At 37.0% G+C, this 19,325-nt stretch overlaps 1 protein-coding gene across 3 annotated transcripts in view; it reads right to left on the bottom strand.

Moving 5' to 3' along the window:
• Arhgap6 (Rho GTPase activating protein 6) overlaps positions 1-19,325 on the bottom strand; it is a 498,894-nt gene that overhangs the window by 66,977 nt on the left and 412,592 nt on the right. For all 3 annotated transcript variants that reach the window (XM_021152834.1, XM_021152836.2, XM_029473246.1), the window contains exon 2: positions 7,754-7,913. In XM_021152834.1, the coding sequence (XP_021008493.1) occupies positions 7,754-7,913 (160 nt within the window). The remainder of the gene's footprint in view (positions 1-7,753; positions 7,914-19,325) is intronic.

Below are 19,325 nucleotides of genomic sequence, written 5' to 3'. Positions count from 1 at the left end.
AATTCCCCAATAAAAAGATATAGACTAACAGACTGGCTACACAAACAGGACCCAACATTTTGCTGCTTACAGGAAACCCATCTCAGGGAAAAAGACAGATACTACCTCAGAGTGAAAGGCTGGAAAACAATTTTCCAAGCAAATGGTCTGAAGAAACAAGCTGGAGTAGCCTAATAAAATCGACTTCCAACCCAAAGTCATCTCTTTTCTTACAAAACTACTTGCTGGAAAATTAGTACTCTTCCCTGTCTCTTGATGCTCCTATAAGCTTAACAATGCCAAGGGTTGCTGCAGCCATTCCATGATGAAGAAGAAAGCCAGCCAACAGCAAGAGACTATATTGATATAATAGCAAAGTCAGATAGAAATCGACTGAAATCAGGGAAATTGTTTATACCTGGACTCTACACGAAGTAATTTTATTTGAATTTTTGTGACTTGTAGTAAATGTGTATTAATAGTGGATGATCTAAAACTGCTGAGTGATTTTTTAATTTTAGGTCCACCAGACATGTTATACTAGGTATTCTTAAGAAACGATATCCATAGACATTTTGAATCTATGTGTTTAAGATTGGATGGGTAGAGGGAAAGATGTCAAATTGCCAAGAACTGTATAATCCATTAATAAATAGGTCTTTGAAGATAAATGTTGCTAATTTGTCAGTCATCAAACTAGATAGTAATAATAAAGTTATACTTAACCTATACTGGAGATTATTTTATTATTAAAATCATTCATTAAATGCACTATTTATATATCTATAAATATATGGTATATTGCTTTATAGATACTACTTATTATATATTAATGACTATATATTGTGAGGTTAGTTGTTAAGAACTTCATAAAATGTTATTTATCTTTCTTGTTTAATTCTCACACAGAATTGACTTTCATATGGAAAAAATATTTATTCACATGTATAAGCACTAAAACCTGAGGGTTATAAACTTCTGATCATTCAAAAAACCCAACTACAAAAATTGCAGTTATTAAATTTACTTTAGGCAGTAATCCCAATGGGGAGCACAGGTAGTCGTAAAATATTTGAAAGATGCCAGAATATTTTAGAAACTGCAGTGATGAGAACTTTGCTCAATATTTCAAAGCCTTGTATGGTAGTGGCCAGTGTTCCAACACACATATATAAATGTGTGTCACTGTCACAAGTAAAGACAAGACCTTGGATGGAAAACTATACTGCCTCAGAACATGAAATACTATTTGTGGACATTGAATCACAAAGCATGTGACAGAAAGAATTGGGCATCTGCTCTGTACTAGGACTGAATCATGCCGAAGCACACACTTGAGAACTATACACTATACAAGTCATCAGCTCCTAGAGGAAGCATCCAAGAAGAAAGTTACAAAAGCAACTGTAATAAAGCATCTGTCATTCTTGCCTTTTACTGGAGAAGATGGATGAGGTGTGTTCTTCCTAAAGGGCAACTGGAATGATTTCATCTTTGACTACAATTTATATATTTGTATTTTTGTCTGTTGAGTGACCTGGGACAAGTAGAGGATATGGATAGCTTTTGATATGGCTAGACATATAGGAATATAAAAATGAACCTAAGGCTAGAACTATACCTTAAACATCTAGGGTCAATCTCTTTGAGTCGCCATTTAACATATTCTGCTTCACTGCTCTCTTTAGCAATATCAAGGTGCATACACTGTCTGCAGAAGCTAGGTAAAACACACATGCAAAGATGTCTTTTACCCTCCCTATCTTAAACACACACACATGCACACACACAAGCACACCTTCAAATACTGAGCACATACCAATCCAGAACTTCTATGTAATGCCAGATACATATACATCTGGCATTACCTGACATGTCTGATGGATCTAGAAGTAGAAAAACACATTGTAGAGCAGCGTTTGTATTACTCATTGTTAAGATACATTTGACTGAAAACTATGAACATTTAATACAAATGGCTGATATAAAAACTCTTCATCTTACTTTATCAGTAATATAGAAGAAGTAGGGTAGTTGTATGGCTCTTTTATTCAGTGGATTTCCACCTTTTCTCTCTGATATCTTCAGTGCATTACATATCTATCTTCATTGGGTGGTGCATCAAACTTGTTCTTACTAATGAGCAGGACAGCTATATAGAATCCTCCCAGGTGTGCCTCTCACTGAGGGGATAGCTGTAGCCCTAGCATCATCTCTCTAAACATACAGGAAAAACAAATGTTCCTTTTCACTTACAAAGTCCCCTAGAGCCTCAGCAAAGAACATTTAAAAGTTATTCATAATGATTTTTTGTTATTTTCCTCTTGATTGTCTTCCAAGAATGTGTGATGGTAAAATTGTAGGGCATACATCTACTATTGAACCAGGAAGATATAGTAGGTCATGGAAAAGTGTTTTAGAAAAAAAAACACAGAATTAAACAGAAGTGGGTATTTGAGAGTGCTGTAGAAAGTATTTAAGTTTAACTCTGACAAGAGAATACCATTTGGTTCACATGTTTCCCAGGCTGAGATGTAAGGTATAATTTATTTCTCAGTATAGATTTTAGATATATTTTAAAATCTACTGTTCCAAGAACATAGACTTAAATAAGTGGTGCATTGGTTTACATTGGTACATTATTACAGACTATTAAGTAAATGGATTTGTTCTTTTATATTTTATATAGTATGAAATATTTCAACAGTGATAAAGGTAAGCTGCAGGAAACTTTCAGATTTTTTTTTCTCCAATATAGGAGTAAGCTCTGTGGCTTATGATTACTCTGGTGGTTTTAGGTATGATAGAACAGTGAAGAAGTCCTGAATTGAAGACAGCAAAAGGAGGCTCATGGTTTATAATTAAGATGAGATAAAGAGTTGAGGGAAGACGCATGAACAAGTGATATAGCAATGATGACAATGATAATTATCATGTTGCTGGAGATGGATAGCTTTTATGGAGAATGTATGAGATGTCAGTAGATGCTTTAAACTCATTATGGTTGTTACTACACTTCAACCTCACATTAACCCATAAGACCATCAATTAAAGCTGGAAAATGAGTACAGGGTGAAGCTAGAGGAAATCATTAAGGTAACTTAAAACCCAATCCTGGAGATACTGGGGAAGATGTGAGAAAGATGATCAATACTTTTTGCAAGGTTAGGAAAGAGCAAAGGGGAAGTTTAACTTTAAAGAAGTATACTCATGCATTCATTCATTTCTGACAGACTTACTGGTGAACTGTGCCTTGTACCTGGTGTTCTAGTTCCAGAGACAAATGATACATAACCCTGTCCCATGGAAAGTCATGATCCTCTGTGGGAGGACCAAGGAAATGGTGGTGGACACAAAGAAGGTGACATTAGTTTCAGAGCTCCTACACTAGAGTCCCTCTTTGAGGCCTTACAAGCCTAGAGATCATACATATTTAGCATTACTTGATTCCTTCTGGCATTTCCAGCAGACTGTGGATTCTGCTCCACATTACAGTTTGATTGTGATGTTTACCAAAAAATCTACAAAGAGATCTATCACATTACACCTGGACTTTTCCAGTAAGGATAGCACAAACACAGGACAGCAACCTTTGCTACATAGCCTAAGCTGGCCTTGAACTCACAATCTTCCTCCCTCAGTGTTGAGATTTCCAACCATAGCCAAGACTATTCAGATCCAACTTAAACTCTGTTGTTTTTCATTTTAATTATTACCTTGCATACTATTTTGGTTTGCTAATACTGCTGTAACAAAGTATTGCAAACTTAGAAATGAACAGCTCTACCTTTTTACTTTGCAATGCTGGAAGTAAATGCCTGAAATGGATCTCAGTGGGCTAAAATGAAGGTGTCAGAGATGGGTACTTTAGAGGCACTTCATGAAAGAATCTATTCCATTGACTTTTTTTTTTTTTACTCTCCCAGGGCCACATGTATTCTTTTTTTTACAGCCCTTTTGTTCCATCTTCAAATCCAGCAGCATTGTATCTCTCTGGCCATCCTTACAGTTACAATCACTTGTGTGATTAGTCTGGGCCCTTTCAGACAATGTAGAATAATTGCTCTATCTCAAAGATATTGGTGTATCACATTTGCAAGATTCTTCTGTTCTGTCAGCTAATGTGTTAATCAAAGGGTTAAGATCTTGTAGTGTCATTCTGCAGACAAAGGACACATATTAAATTAGTTATGGACCTCTCTCCTTTCATTAAACTCCATTCTAATATTAATTGAAGGGGACTTTGATTAACCAGGACTAAGGAATTTAAAGTAAAAATTAAGTGTTTTTTTTTTTTTTCCTAACAGTGCTTAACTGCCAGGAAGCTTATTTTACATTCTAAACTCTCATCTACAATTTCCAGATGGATAGTCAATTGCCATGAAATACAACATTACTGCTAGTACATTAGATCTCTTCTTCCATTTTTCTTCTCAGACAGCTAAGACATCTTCTAAGATGTCTTCTTAGACCTTTATTCCCAAATAAAACTGCATCTGACATCATGGGGAATTCAGAAACAATATGAACTGAAATTCCATATGGTCCCCTCTAATCTACCTCACCTGAACCCTTGCCCAAATAACCAATTTCTAGTTGTTATCACTCCAGGCAAGGGAAAATTCTCCACGATCATCTATTCTAGGGAATTATCTCAGTGACTTCCCTGAACTTCAATTCTTCCCTCTCTCTGATGAATTTTGAAGCTGTGGAGTATGCCAGAGTATCTTTATCTAAATCCAGGAAGCCCCAGTCTCCACAAATCAGCCTACACAATCATCTCCAAGTGATGGGAAATGCAAATGTTCGTTTGATTGTTTTCATTTCCAGTGAGTCTCCTATCTTATCAGGAATAGTATCATTTCTTTAGGTTCTAGACCCTGGATGTTGTGCTTATCTCCCTCAGGGAAATTACTTTCCCAGTGAATATAACGCTGTTTAGAATGTCTACTTTGGGGTTTGCATGGGGATTAAGTGGCCACATCAGTCTAAAGCTGCTATCATAGCGTGTGGCACTTGTCACACATTCAAACAAGCTCAGCCGATATTCCACATCTATAAATCACCTACCCCAAACAATGTTTCCAGAAATTCTAACCCTTTACACTTGATCACAACTTTTCCCCTCTTCCATAAATAATAAAACTTATTTGTAAACTGTTAATTCCTATTTTGATAGAAAGTATGGAAATATCCCACATGGCCTGGCAAAATTTTGTAACAGCTCAGTATTATGAATCATTCCTTGAGGGGATTTGGAACCACATAGTTATAGACAAAGCCTCTAGCCGACAAGTTTTATAGCAGTTCTATTTGGTAATGGTATTTACTTTAATGGCCTCTTTCAAAATCAGGAACAAGGAGACACATCAAATTAACTAGATTTTAAACTAATGCTATAAAGAATAATCTCTTTCCTGATAGCTTATCTCATATGCATTAAATTCAAAGCCTTTTCAAAGTTATCATGTCCTTCAGTATAAACTCTGTTTGCTAAAATTTCCACTTTCTTAGGAATGCAAAGAATGTTTGTGTTCATGAAAAGGAGATAGTCCGATTGGTGATGATTACACAGGACCCTTGTGAGCTAAGTGGGTGGGAAAGACAAACTTCTCCTGTACCCTCCCAAAGCAAGGCCAGGAAAGAGAAGAAAGCCTGGCTGTAAATGAAACAGTAGCTGACATTGTCATCTCTAGTACAGTTTCTGCAAGTACAGGAGAACTTCTCATCAGTGTGGAGGGTATCTATGTGTGAGATTCATGTGAAATGGAGTGACAAAGAATGGGAATGATAACTACAACTGTCGTGGCAATGGGGGAGAAGAAAAAAGCAAAACAACCATGACTTCTGTTACTGACATCTACATTCTGCCCATCAGTAGACACCCTCTAGATTGATTATGAACTCTGTCACATCCTCCAACAGAGTATCAGAGATTTCAGCCTAAAGAAAAAGCAAAGCATGGCTCAGAGACTCACTATCCAATGGCAAACTCTGTATTCCAAAATTTGTCCCATTTGTAGCGTCAATAACCAACTTTTCTATTGCAAAGGTAATTGCCTAAGTTCAAATGGCTAGTGTGGGAATGGAGGGATGATAAGATGGGTACTTAGGTTCTAGTCTTTAGACTCCTAAACTAGTACACCCAAGTCAAAAAGCAAAACAAAATAAAACAAAAACAAAGCCCAGACCCATCGCCACCATGAATGAAAGAATGTTGAGCATATGCTTGTATGTAAGGTGAAACGGCTTAGCCTTGGTCCTGAATATTTGGGACCTGATAATGACGATGAAGGAAGGTTGTCATATGTATTATAAGTGATTTATCAATATTTCTGACTTGAACCCACTTGATGACAGTAGAACCTTCTCCCAAAGTATGACAGCCAAATGGATGGCCAGAAATTCGCAGATGTCCTTTGGGAGATGAAAGGCAAGATCAGTTCTACTCGAGAACCACATTGTACATGCATGCATGTGCACCTGTGCATGTGCACGCATACACACACATACACATACATATACACATACACGTTATATATTATGGTAGTTGTTTTTCTGTTAATGCATGGCTACAACTAAATATCCGAGATAAACAGTTTAAAAGGCATAAATATATATGGTGTTACAAGTTTTAGTCCATGGTCACTTGGATCCCCTGTTTCTGGGCTTATTTTGAGGCACATTGTGGTAGAACAAAACTGCATGGTGCATGATGGCAAGTAGGCAGACTGTCAGAGAGGAAGCCTTGCTTGGACTAGACTCAGTTTCCAGATGCATGCCCTAGTAACCTACTTCTTCCCACTAAGTACCATCACCTCCAGACAATCCAGTCATTCATGCATTTTGTCAGAGCCCCTGGAATCCAGTGGCATCCCTAAAGCCTTACCTCAGCAATACAGATAAAGCCTTCAACACAGGAACCTCTGAGGAATTTTGAGATGAAGTAGAATATACATGTATTCATGTACTTATCTGATGAATAAATATTAATAACATGTCTACCTTCCAGACACTTGCCTACATTCTTCTGCTTTCATTTTTTGTTTTAAGCCCACTGGTCAAAACTCTTTATGAACAAGTTTACTATAGTTTCGATAATAAAGTACGATTTTTTTCATTCTGCCTCAAGTTAGTTTTCTGTGTCATGCAATTATAAAAACTGCCTTTGCAGATGACAGTAATCATTCAGAGACAGCTTTCTATGGACTAAATGAATTCAGGTCCCTTCTTCTCAGTCCTGTGGGAATCAGGCCTTGTGTTAAAGTACCAGGAAAGCAGTATGCCTGGACTCAAGTGTCACAGTAACAAAATACTACCAAGACTGGCTACAAATAAAGTTCATGGCAATAATGTCTCAGATTCTCAGTGTGTAAGGGATCAAACCTGCAAGCTTAACAGATCTGAGACAGTCTTCCTAGATAGTTATGTTGAAATCAAGTTGTCTCAGTTTTCTTCCAACCTTTTTAGTTGACCTTTCTATAAGCATTCTTCTTGGTTGATGTGAAACCATGAAAACTTTTGAGATATGCCTGGCTTTCCTCCCCCAGCCCCCAGTTAACCTTCTTTTTAAAAATATTTAGCCAGCATGTACATTGTCTTGTTTGGGCATGTCTTTCAAAATGGGCTGGGATGCCAGCTATCCACTAAGAAGCTGTAGTTTCCATTCTGTGTTAATGCTAGCCGTGAGAATAATGTGCAGCCTGTGGCTTTGGCAGAACAGGTGGCTGGCAGACCCCCCACAGAAAGGCAGATCATGCAAACAGGGCCTTACCTTTGGGGATGGTGATCTGACAGCCCAGGTCACAGTCCTGCTGCAACTGATAAAAAGCCACTTCCTGCAGTCTTGCCCGCTCCAGCTCTGAGAGGCTCTGGATGGGGACTGACCTCAGGCGCACACTACGACCAGACATGCTGTTCCAGGTGAAGTCACCCTGCCGGCCAAGAGAAAAACAAGAAGCGTTACACAGTTCACTCATTTGTCACAAACTTCCTTCTCTCTTAGGCAGAAACAGAGGCAAACAAATTTCACATTTGTGTTCCATAGTTGGCTCTCTAGTCCTCAAACCAAATCCTGTCTTAGTTTAGGATGCATTTTCTTAGTCCGTTGCAAAAAATCAAAACATAACCTGGCTTCTGGGTCAACAGTTCTCATTTGATGGTGCATGCATAGCTTAAGGAAAACCATGTGGTTGTGAGGAACCTACTTCCTCTTATGGATATATAGGAAATATATTTTTGTGTGTATTTTCATAACAGGAAAAACTGCGCTAGTACTTTCTATTATGTGCATTTCATAGAGGGAACAAATGGGTTTTTTTGCAAGAGTATGGTGTATCATTGTTTGTGCTGTATGCTTTTTTATTCAACTACCAACTCGTTGAGGTGATCAGCATTTTTTACATTACCAATATCATAATTGTAGCATTGAATAAATTATATTGCAAATTTATACTATATAACAATATGATTTATTTAGTATCCTAGGGGATCTATTTTAGGAGTCCCAGCAGATATTAAAATATATATGTGCTCAAGACTTTGTGATTTGCATTTTTCCCCAGATAAGAAACACTAAATATGTTTGTAACTTTAAATTTTGTTTCATTTTTGTTTGTTTATTTGGGGGTATGTGTGCAGGCACAGGTGTGTCACAGTACACTTATGGAGATCAGAAGACAACTTGACACAATAAGTTTTTTTTCATGTGTTCTGGAATTCCTGGAATTAAACTCATATCCCTGACACTAGTTTACTCACTGATCCATCTTGCTAGCCTGTTTTCATTTTTTAGATATGAAATTTGAATATTTAAGGAAGCTCTTTTTTGTTATCTAAGTGTAAAAATAAAATTATATATCCCTTTGAAAAAGTGTTCAAAAAGCTGTTCTATAGAGAATTCTACTACCTTTTAGCTGATATTGGCAGCCTCTGTGTTTACCAAGGGTCATAGAGTAATATTTCATTCCTTGTGGGCCCTCTTGATCCTGTTTCAATAACCTAACTGCCTCTGGAACATTCAAGTAGCCATAGATAATTTATAAAAGAATTATGTTGTGGCTTATTTGATAAAACTTGATTTACAAAACTATATAGCAGGCTACATTTGGCTAGTGGTCTACATACATTCTCCCAATCTCAAAACTATAGTTTATGAATGAAATTAACTGATTCATAACATTCCTACCATGTTTTTATTTATTCTATCCTCGTGGCTAATTCAAACAATATTCAATAGTACATACCTCATAGTAAGCACTGTAGTAGGCCTGAGATTATTCAGATAACAGCATAGCCTCTGTCCTTAAAGTGTTACCTTTCAGGTAGCAAGAACACAATCTAGAAACTAGACATATTATGGTCTTAGAAATAAGTGTCAAATGCAATGGCTGCCTAGAACACAGAGCGTTACCATCTGTCTGTAGATCAATGAAGGCATTGTAGAGAAGGTAATGTTTTGATGGAGACTTGAAAATTGACTAAGAAAGATGAGGGTTTTCCCAGCACAAATGAGGAAACAGACTTATTCTATACATCTGGAAAGATAGAAATAGCAGTGAGCAAAACAAAGCACAAGTCTAAGCCAGACTCCTTAAAGCTTTCTGTGTAAGCAATGCAAAGTAGATTTTCATTTTTTCTCAATAAATACCAGTATATGAGGAACACTGACTAAAAGAGGAACACAATCAGATCTGAAAAGGAAAGATGAGTGCTAAGAAATGTCTTAAAACACTCAGGGGGAGAACACATTGAAAAAAAGAGATAAGAAGTGCAGAAATATTGGACAGCAGGGCATGATGGTGTATATATGTGAGCTCAGTACTGGAGACCCAGAGCCTAGAGGATCTTGGATTTGAGGATACTCTGCGCTATGTAAACTCTATCTGAAAAAGCCAACACCCACACACATACACACACACACACACACACAAACACACACACACACACACACACAGAGAGAGAGAGACAGAGACAGAGAGACAGAGACAGAGAGACAGAGAGACAGAGAGACAGAGAGACAGAGAGATAAAGAGAGACAGAGAGACAGGGACTAATCATTTTGACTCAAACTTGGAAAGATATTTCAATGAGAAAGGAAGAGAGAGCAAGATATACAGAGGAAGACAGAAACAGAGACAGAAATCTGGAGAGAGGGGGCTGGACCCAATGAACTGTCATATAATGCATGAAGCATTTCTGCACTATAAATGTCTATCTGATTCAAACTACTAATATTTCAGAGGATGAGGAACCCTGACAGGGTATATATTAGATCTGCTGTTAAGCTTGAATATAGAGAATCCCCTTAAAATGTTGGTGCCAGGAAATCTTATCATTTATACATTTTGTTATCAGAGGCATGAACTATGTATTTTATGAATATCATTTAGGATTCTTTATGTTATGCATATAAGAAAAATCCTAGCAGCTATTTTTGAACCAGCTTCAAGAAACACAAATACTACAAAATAATACATAAAAAACAAACAAAAGCCTCAATAAAATAGAGTTTTGTTTAACTGGAGAGGACCTCACCAACAACATTAACTAAAGAGATTTCTTTCCCATCAAAAGTCTATGTATCCACAGTTAGTTAAAAGAATTAAAAGGCAAACCCAAAACTCAATGTCTATGTTTTATTCAGAAAGTTAATTCTTTTGGGCTGATCTGCGAATCTTTACAAACAAGTTTGAGTTTCCCATGAAATAAAATTGATTGAAATAATTTGGGTTGAGTGTACAGCAAACTGTTTATTATGTGTTTAGGGCTCCTCTATAATTGGAGTATCTCTTTAACCACACCCAATAATAAACTGGCCAATCCAAGAGGGCCAGGAAGGGATTGATATAGTTCTTGTCAAACTATTTTCTGTCAACTCAGTATGTCAGAATCATGGTGGGGAAATTATTACTGTCAAACATGCTCATTTTTGATTTAACATGGACTTCAAAATTTAAAGTACCGCACCTCAGGTCCAATTATATGCGAACTTTTTGACAAGATTCTGAACATCTTTGAGTCTCAGATTCCTCAGTAGTACATGCAGAAAGAGGAAGAATTAACTCTCAGGCATGTGTGGATCACCCACGACAATGAAAATGAATTTCTTGTGGAGGGCTTATTAGCTCCTGACAGGCTGTGAATAAGTGATAATTTAAGTTATAATTAATATTAATCATCACTCTAAATTTGCATCTCCTTCTGAAGCATGGCACTTTCAGTGACATGTAAAACTCTTAAAGAAACGTGTGCTGAATTTTTGAATAAATAGTTCCACTATTGTTGGAGTGGATTTCCTTTTTTCTAGGTGCCAGTTGGATCAGGGTTTTTTGAAGGCAAGAAGCACAAGGTAAATAGCTTAGACACTAAAGAATGATCTGTCATTTAGATCATAAATGTCACAAGTACTAGTGCCATATAATAATAATTAGTAAAGGCATGCTTCCCATATAGTCATATGCACTACTGAAGCATAGTATAAATTGAAATACCAAGCCACACAATAAACATTTCTGCCTTGGTCTTTCTCACTCCAAAATAAACATGTGACAATCACAGGAAACTTCCTTCTTTGCGAGCTTCTGGGGAAAGCTGAGTGTCTATGTGGCTGTCACACCACTCACTGGCTGGACTCATCAAAGAGACAGTTCCTTTCTGCACTCAACAGGAAACCAGTTTTCAATTGTCCTCTTTTGACTCCTTACTCCTCAGTATACTTTATGAGGATTTAATACCTCTTCTATGTCATATACTTTCAGAAATCCATTGACTCTGGACTTTATAATTTTAAAAGAGTAGTTCTATTTTATCTTGAGCATGAATTTCAGAAGATTAGACATAGTTTCTAGGAATGTTAGCCTACTTTGAACTTTCACCTTCATATAGAATTGCTACTTGAAGAGTGTCCAAATCCAAACATGCAAAGGCCTATCTTGTTTATTCAACAAGTATTGGATGAGCGTGTTCTACAGGCCAGGAGCTCTTCAAAGTACTTAAGACTCATTAGTGAACAAAAGAGAAAGCAGATAAAGACACAGGATGGCCAAGTATCTCACGGGAAGTTACAAGATGACAAGCACTGGCAAAGCATATAGGACAGGGCAGAGGAAGAAAGATTACTGTGGGAGCTTTGTGGACAGCCCTTACAGAAATGTATGACAAACCATGCAGAATTCAAGAGCCAAGGATCCCACTGGCTGACATGGAGTAGTTGCTAAAAGCAACAACTTCCTGGATTTGGGTCCTGGCACCACTATTTGTCAGCCAGTTGGGTTTTGAACAAGCTAATACTTCATTTTCATCATCTGTGAAATGGGAACAATGAGTATTTTTCTTATAATATCTTGACTAGAACAGGAATCAACAAGCTGCTGCCCATAAGCCAAACCTTGAAGTTTTATTGGAGCACAGTTACAATCACTCGTGTGGACACTGCCTGTGGCTGTGTTCACACGTCAGCAGTAAAGCTACACAGTTTGCAACAAAGTCTGCCTGGCCCACAGAGTGGAACCATTTTAGTATCTGGCTCTTGCAGAAAATATTTTCTGAGCTTTGCACCAGTTTAAAAGTACTAAGGCAAACTTATATTTACAATTAACCCTTTAGAGTAACTTTTCTTGTCTCCAAGGTTGTGCTTCTTTGGAATATATCCTGAAGAGCCCATAAAGAACCTGTATAAGATGGCAATGTGATCATTGGGACTTTGGAAACATAGATGGTAGGGTGAAATACAGATTGTTTTCTAGGGACCTTGAGCTGATGAAATATCTCAGTTGCCAAGGGGATTTGTTTCCAAGCTTGAAGAGCTAAGCTCAGTCATTCTGAATTCATATGGTATAAGAAGAGAACTAACTCTGACTGCTTGACCTCTGATCTCAGGCATACCATGCCACATACAAGAACACGAAGGTGCCCACATATATAAATAAAAATATGAAAAATGTTAAAAGAAATGGTCATGTGAGAATGGCTCATTTATGTGTGAATTATTGATAGACCTAAAAGAAAAAAAGAATATTGTCAAACCTGGAAACCTGCTAACACCATCTGGGAAAATAAATGACATGTACAGTACATATTTTCTTACAGGAAAGTCCTTGCTAATGGTTATCACAGAGAGGACACATCCACATGTTCAATGTCTTTAAATGAAAAAGATGTGAGACTGAAAGGCCATTTTCTTTTCTGAACTTCTCCAGTTGAGCCATGGAGCTTTTCTAGTACCCTTAGATTCAATTCTTAGTTTTAAGCTATGCTCAAATTATGGACGCAAAATAGCCTGCATGGATCCCATGATGTATAAAGTTGAAAAAAAAACTTGCATGGATAAATGGGATGGGGAGTTTCTGGAGGGGAGACCTAGAAAGGGGATAATACTTGAAATGTAAATAAAGAAAATATCCAATCAAAGAAAAAAATCTTAAAAGAAAAAAGAAAAGTCTCAGTGACAGGGTTAATCTGTGTGCCTTTCTATAATTAAATCTGTTCACTAAAATTAGAAGAATTGGCTCTTAGTAATGGATGAGGCCTTGAAAATTCTTCTCACATTATAAATTGTTCAGTGTCAACTAGTTAACACCCTATGATCATTATTTATATTATCTCATACAATGGTTGCCATATCCTTGAGGATAATGACATCATTATTATCTTCGTATTTGCAGATGGAGAAACTGAGACACAAACTTTATGTAACTTTCCCAGATTATAAAATGAGTGAACATTAGAGTTGGGATTTGAAATCAGGCTTTGGGCTCTAGAATTTAATCTCATAACCACTACTATACACACATGCGAACATCTCTCAGGAGATACAAGCCCAAATCCCTCACCTTACAAATAAGTAAAGCAACAGCTATTAGTAAAGTCGCCCTTACAGCAGCAAAGGAGGACCCTGAACATGAGAGTGAAATTGCATTTCTTTTCACCACTAAGCCATGGCAACAGCAGATTCTTTACAGTTAGGTAAGCCAGAATGTGTTTCTAAACATAGTAGCTTAAGACCTTTCCTTTTGGTAATGTAACATGTTAGCATTAGCCTTGTCTCCTGTATAAGTTGCTTTCCAAATCCTGTATCTGTTCTTGAAACCACAGGCAACATGTTGCAGCACATGTAAGAAGTTGAGAGAGGAAGGTAAAACCTTTGACTCTGAGACCTCCAATCAACCGGTTCCTTAGTCTTGCAGCAATCAAACGAATAATGTTGCTCCCGTTAATTGCAGAGCACGCCTTCCTGCTGTGGTTTGCACATTTCCCGCTGCTTCAGCATCATCAATCAGTCTGGAAACGAGCTGTGCTCATAAATCTCTATCGGCGCAAGCAGTTTTAGCAGCCACACATCCCACATGCTGATTGTTCACTTTTCTCCCTAAATCACAAGCTAGGTATTACAGAATTACATTTCTTATCACAACCACCTTCTGTAAAAGAAATGGGAGTATAGGTATATAGACACGGTGCTTACCCATGACTTCTATTCTCGGCCTCTTTGCTGTCTTCTCTAATCTAACTGAATTTAGCTTGGACTAGGAACTTGACTCTGCTTTTTAAAAAAAATTGGTGAAAAATGAATCTTGAAACAGAAAATCTTATCAGGTGTGAGAGAAATGTCCCAGATGGCTCAACTATGACTCCAGGATACTTTTTGCTGCAATCTTTTCACCAGACCAATGAGAAGTTAGTTCCTGTCCCTTTTGAACACTGGCAAAATATGTCATTGAGTGAGTGGGTGAATTTAAGAAAGAAATGAGGAGGGAAAGAGGGAGGGAGAGAGAGAGACAGACAGACAGACAGACAGACAGACAGACAGACAGAGACAGAGAGACAGAGAGAGACAGAGAGAGAACAGGCTGGAGAGGAAGTGGGAAGTGAGAGAGCAGAACAAAAAGAGAAATTGAAACTAGATTTTTTCTGCTTCATATTTAATAAGACTTTTAAAATATATATATACTGGAATTAAGAAAGGATTCTACTTTTAAACAATCTCATGTCCACAGGGATCTACAAATAGTAATTGAATTGAATCGTAACTGCAATGTGTCCTTATTAGGAATCCATCAAAGAATGTTGGATGCCTCTGGTAAACCCGTGGGAGCATGATATAGTACAATAAAGCCCATAGGATACTTTCTCCACTTAGAAAAGCTTCACAGTTTTTAAGCTGTATTATGAAACTACTGATTTCTTTAAAAAAAAAAACATTGCATTAAAAATCCAGAAAACAGATTTATTCTTCTTTATGATAAACCATACTGCATGCTTCTTCATTTTATTCTTTGTGGAAACAACACTCCCTGAGAAGTGGTTCATTTTCTGAGCAAAGGGATTGGAGTCCAAGTGAATAGCCACGTGACTATGTTTAAGAGAGTTCAAAAGCACGTAGAGGTGTGGTGTAAAATCGATGGAGGGCAGCAAGAAAATAAAAATTAAAACATTTAATGCATATAACAGCAGTCATTGGAAAAGAGGCCATAAGTTTAAAAGAACATGAAGGGGTACATGGAGAGAGAAATAGGAAGGATTATATAATTATTTTCTAATCTCAAAAAGAAGAGCAAAAAAGAAAATATTGTCCTTGTCATTCAGTATCATTATTTCTGTGAATTACATATGGCAATAGGACAAATACAATTCAAAAACACATATTTGTTTCACTGTCAATATGATGTTATAATTCTCTCATGGATCTCAAGTGAATTTAGACAAAATAATTGCTGTGGTTATAATTGACTGAGGAATGATTTTTATGGAAACTCATACTGATTTCTAATGTTGGGATTCAGTTTAATTTTACAGGAATTCTGTGGGATTAGTCATGAAAGGTACACAGTCTCTGTTTGTGATATGTGTTTAACACGAGGAAAAAAAAAACTTAAAAACAACAAAATGCCACATGGTGTTACTAGAGTGATGAAAGAGAAAACCAGAGTAAAAGTTACCCGCTACTGTACATATATCTACCTATATCAACCTCAAATCCCCAATGTTGAAAGTGCTTGGGAAGATAACCAATATGGCTCAAATAATGCTAGATAATCATCCATAGATGTGAGATGCACATTTAAAGTTATTTGATATTGTTACTTCACATAAAACCAATAAATGTAATTATATTTTTCACAATTAGTTACTTTAGAAATACATGGTAATATTTAATTCATATGGTGTCATACCTTTTTCTAAGTGTGTTATGGGTACTGACTCATTTACTTGTGAAAAGATTTTTAAGTAATAAGTTAGTGATACTTTCATCTCTCCACTACAGACAAACAAGAAATAGGATCTCTGAGACATTAAGTAACTGGCCCAAAGATTCACAACTCTTGAGTGGTGCAGCTGTGATCACAATCCCCATAGAACTTACAAATTAATCAGAAGAAACTCACAGTCCACAATCATTACTAGTAGAAGCTGTTTTATCAATGTTCAGTATGAAAGAGATCATATTAAGTAATATCCAGTACTTAAGGCGGGATTGCTCTTTTAATCTCTTATTATAACTTTATATGTATGAGTCTATACACAAATGCATTTGTGTGCACTACATTTATGCAGCATCCATAGAGTCCAGAAAGGGGCATCTGATCCTCTTGAGCTGGAATTACCGGCAGTTGTGACTCCATGTGGGTGCTGAGAACTAAACCCAGATCATCATTAGCAAGAGTAGCAAGTGTTCTTAGCCACTGAACAATCTCCCTAGTGCTGAAGTCACCATATAGATTAGACTGACTTCAAACTCATAGATATCTATCTGCCTATGCCTCCTAACTGCTGGTCTTAAAGCCATTCACCACCATGCCTGGCCAATTATTATTATTATTTTAATAATGAAATCAGAAAATTCAATTTATTCAGTGTGGATATATTGGGACATAGGACAAAGATACCCAATCATATCCTCCTTCCAAGCCCAGTTTCATGACCTAACAAGAAGTTATTTTGAAATATGTATATGTAATGTCAGTAAAAATGTCATAATAAAGTCACTACTTCTTGAATTGAATAATCTCAACCTCAAGAAACAATGTCTTGAAACTCAAAAGTTTATGAGTAAAATCAAATCAAGCCTTCAAAGGAAATAGAGAAATGATGGGAAAGTTGGGTACTTGGTGTACTTTGGAAAATACATTTAAGCCAGAAAAAGGGTGAAGATAAGGAAGCCTCGTTAAGATTTAAATATCAGCCATTGGAGTAGAACCACTAAGGGACCCAAAAGCCCTCCAAACAACACTGGAACAAAAAGCTTTATTGGAGAGACTTTTGATAACAAACAAAAAAAAAAATATGCTGTGGATACAATGGTCTTCTTCCAAATACCCAATCCTTAATCATGAAGGGTAGCAAAAGTATTAGCATTCATACTACCTTCTAGACTTTGCTTTCATTTATAAATGTGATATTTTACACATTTATGAAAAATACTGTAGAACAACTTTCTCAAGTTTTTGAGTGAATGTGTTTCTGATTGTGTTGCTCTTTGCTTAAACTAAGATCCTTATTATGACAGCCAAATCAATGTGTGCTGACTTAAATAGAATAAAACCAAATAGTCACTACATAATAGTAAGTAAGTGTCATGATAATGGAAATTAACCAAGTGTACATTATGTGCTAACCAATTTATATGTACCACAGATTCCCTTACACAATTTCATTTGGCGGAAGTGACATGAAGTCTACAATCAGGAAAAGAGTGACTGCTCAGAAAGTCTATAGCCTTGAATTCATGGGCATTGCATTAGACTTCACTTCCCAGGCTCCCTTGTGGTTAATGGTTAGTTGGATGAATGGGCTTGAGCCACTGGAATGTGATAGATTTTATTTTTAGACCAGCCTTGTCCATAAAACCTGGGCAGAACACAATGGCATGTGTTGTATTCCCAGGTATGGGCCACACCCTGAAGTATTTGTGCTTACACTTTTGCCCTTTAGTCCTGGTTGGCTTTGAGATTTTTCTTTAACTACCTGGATACGGTAGGAGGTGGTGTTGTGACAAATCTGAGCCTAAGACATAGAATTCTTGACGACTACTTTTTCTTTCTAATGTCCCTTGCCCCCTCCTCAAAGAAATCTAACTACTCTGTTGGAGAGATTGTCTATAGAAAGAGCCATGAACAGTTCACATGGAAAATAGCAAAGGCTTGCTTGTCCCAATGTCTCAACTAAACTCTTCCTTAACTAATCTCCCAGATGAATGAAGTCTTCTAATTGAACACTATCAAGTTCAGAAGCACTAACTAGTTGAATTTATCCCATGTTAGAGGTCCAGTCACGATTGCTTTAAATCCACTAAGCTTTGGAATGGTTTGTTATACATTCCTATGTAACTAAGTCACAACAATCTCTTGTGTTAAAAGTGGTAGACCCAGCCTTCTTATTTATCTCCCCCATGGGACTATGGCATAGCTCATTCCTTCTCTTTTCATGTTTCCTTGGAAAGAGAGGAAGGTGATCAAGTGGATAGTAAAATAAAAAATGATCTTTATGTATTGATTCACTGAGCATGTGGGAAGTCCTTCAGTGACAGAGCAGATAAATGTATTTTGGCATCCTTCACATTTTAAATAGTATAAACCCAAATATTAGAAATAGATAATGCTGTTATTTTTCAACACTAGAACTGCATCCCAAGATAGTATGAGGAAAATTCACTTAGATCCCTATCATTACTGATAGATTTTTTTTTTTTTTTTGGTCTGCTTAACCTCCTTTGACAGGTATCACTGAGTTTCCATTTAGACCTGAATTAATAAGACTATACATAAAGTTACAAATTGTGAAGGATATTTCCATTCATCTATTCCTTTAAGGAGCTCAGTGCAAATGTGACATCTTTTCGGTTAATCCTCGGATTGCTAAGCAGTCACGAGACTTTGTGACCAGCAAAAGCATGGGAAGATTCTGCTTTCTCTCATAGCCACCGCTTGTTTTTTCAACTGTATACCTGCTACTCCTCTTTGCATTCTAGGCACCCTGGCCTTCATCATCTTACTAGTATCCTCCTGTGGCAATTTGTGACGTGATGTGTGTTCAGGAAGAAGAGTGGTTAGATGTTTCAGATACAAAATATGCCATTAATGTAAACCATTAGGTAACTAGAATACTATTCAAGATCATGAAGCTGAAAGTCAAAACCACAGTAAACAAACACTAACATTAATGACGGTTTACCACATTCATGAATATTCTGTACTGGAGGCAGTGATTTTGCAGTTAGAGCAAGCGGTGGGGGTCATCTCATCTTAGGAAGGCAGTTTTTTGCCCAAATAGATTGTCATCCGCGAAAGCCAGAATGGCTTGTTATATTGGTTCAGCTATTGGATGGATCACAGGGCCCCCAATGGAGG

This window comes from Mus caroli, chromosome X, assembly GCF_900094665.2.
Source record: "Mus caroli chromosome X, CAROLI_EIJ_v1.1, whole genome shotgun sequence".
In the NCBI taxonomy this organism is placed as follows: domain Eukaryota; kingdom Metazoa; phylum Chordata; class Mammalia; order Rodentia; family Muridae; genus Mus; species Mus caroli.
Note: the sequence above shows the minus strand (reverse complement) of the source record. Positions and strands in the feature narration are given on the sequence as shown.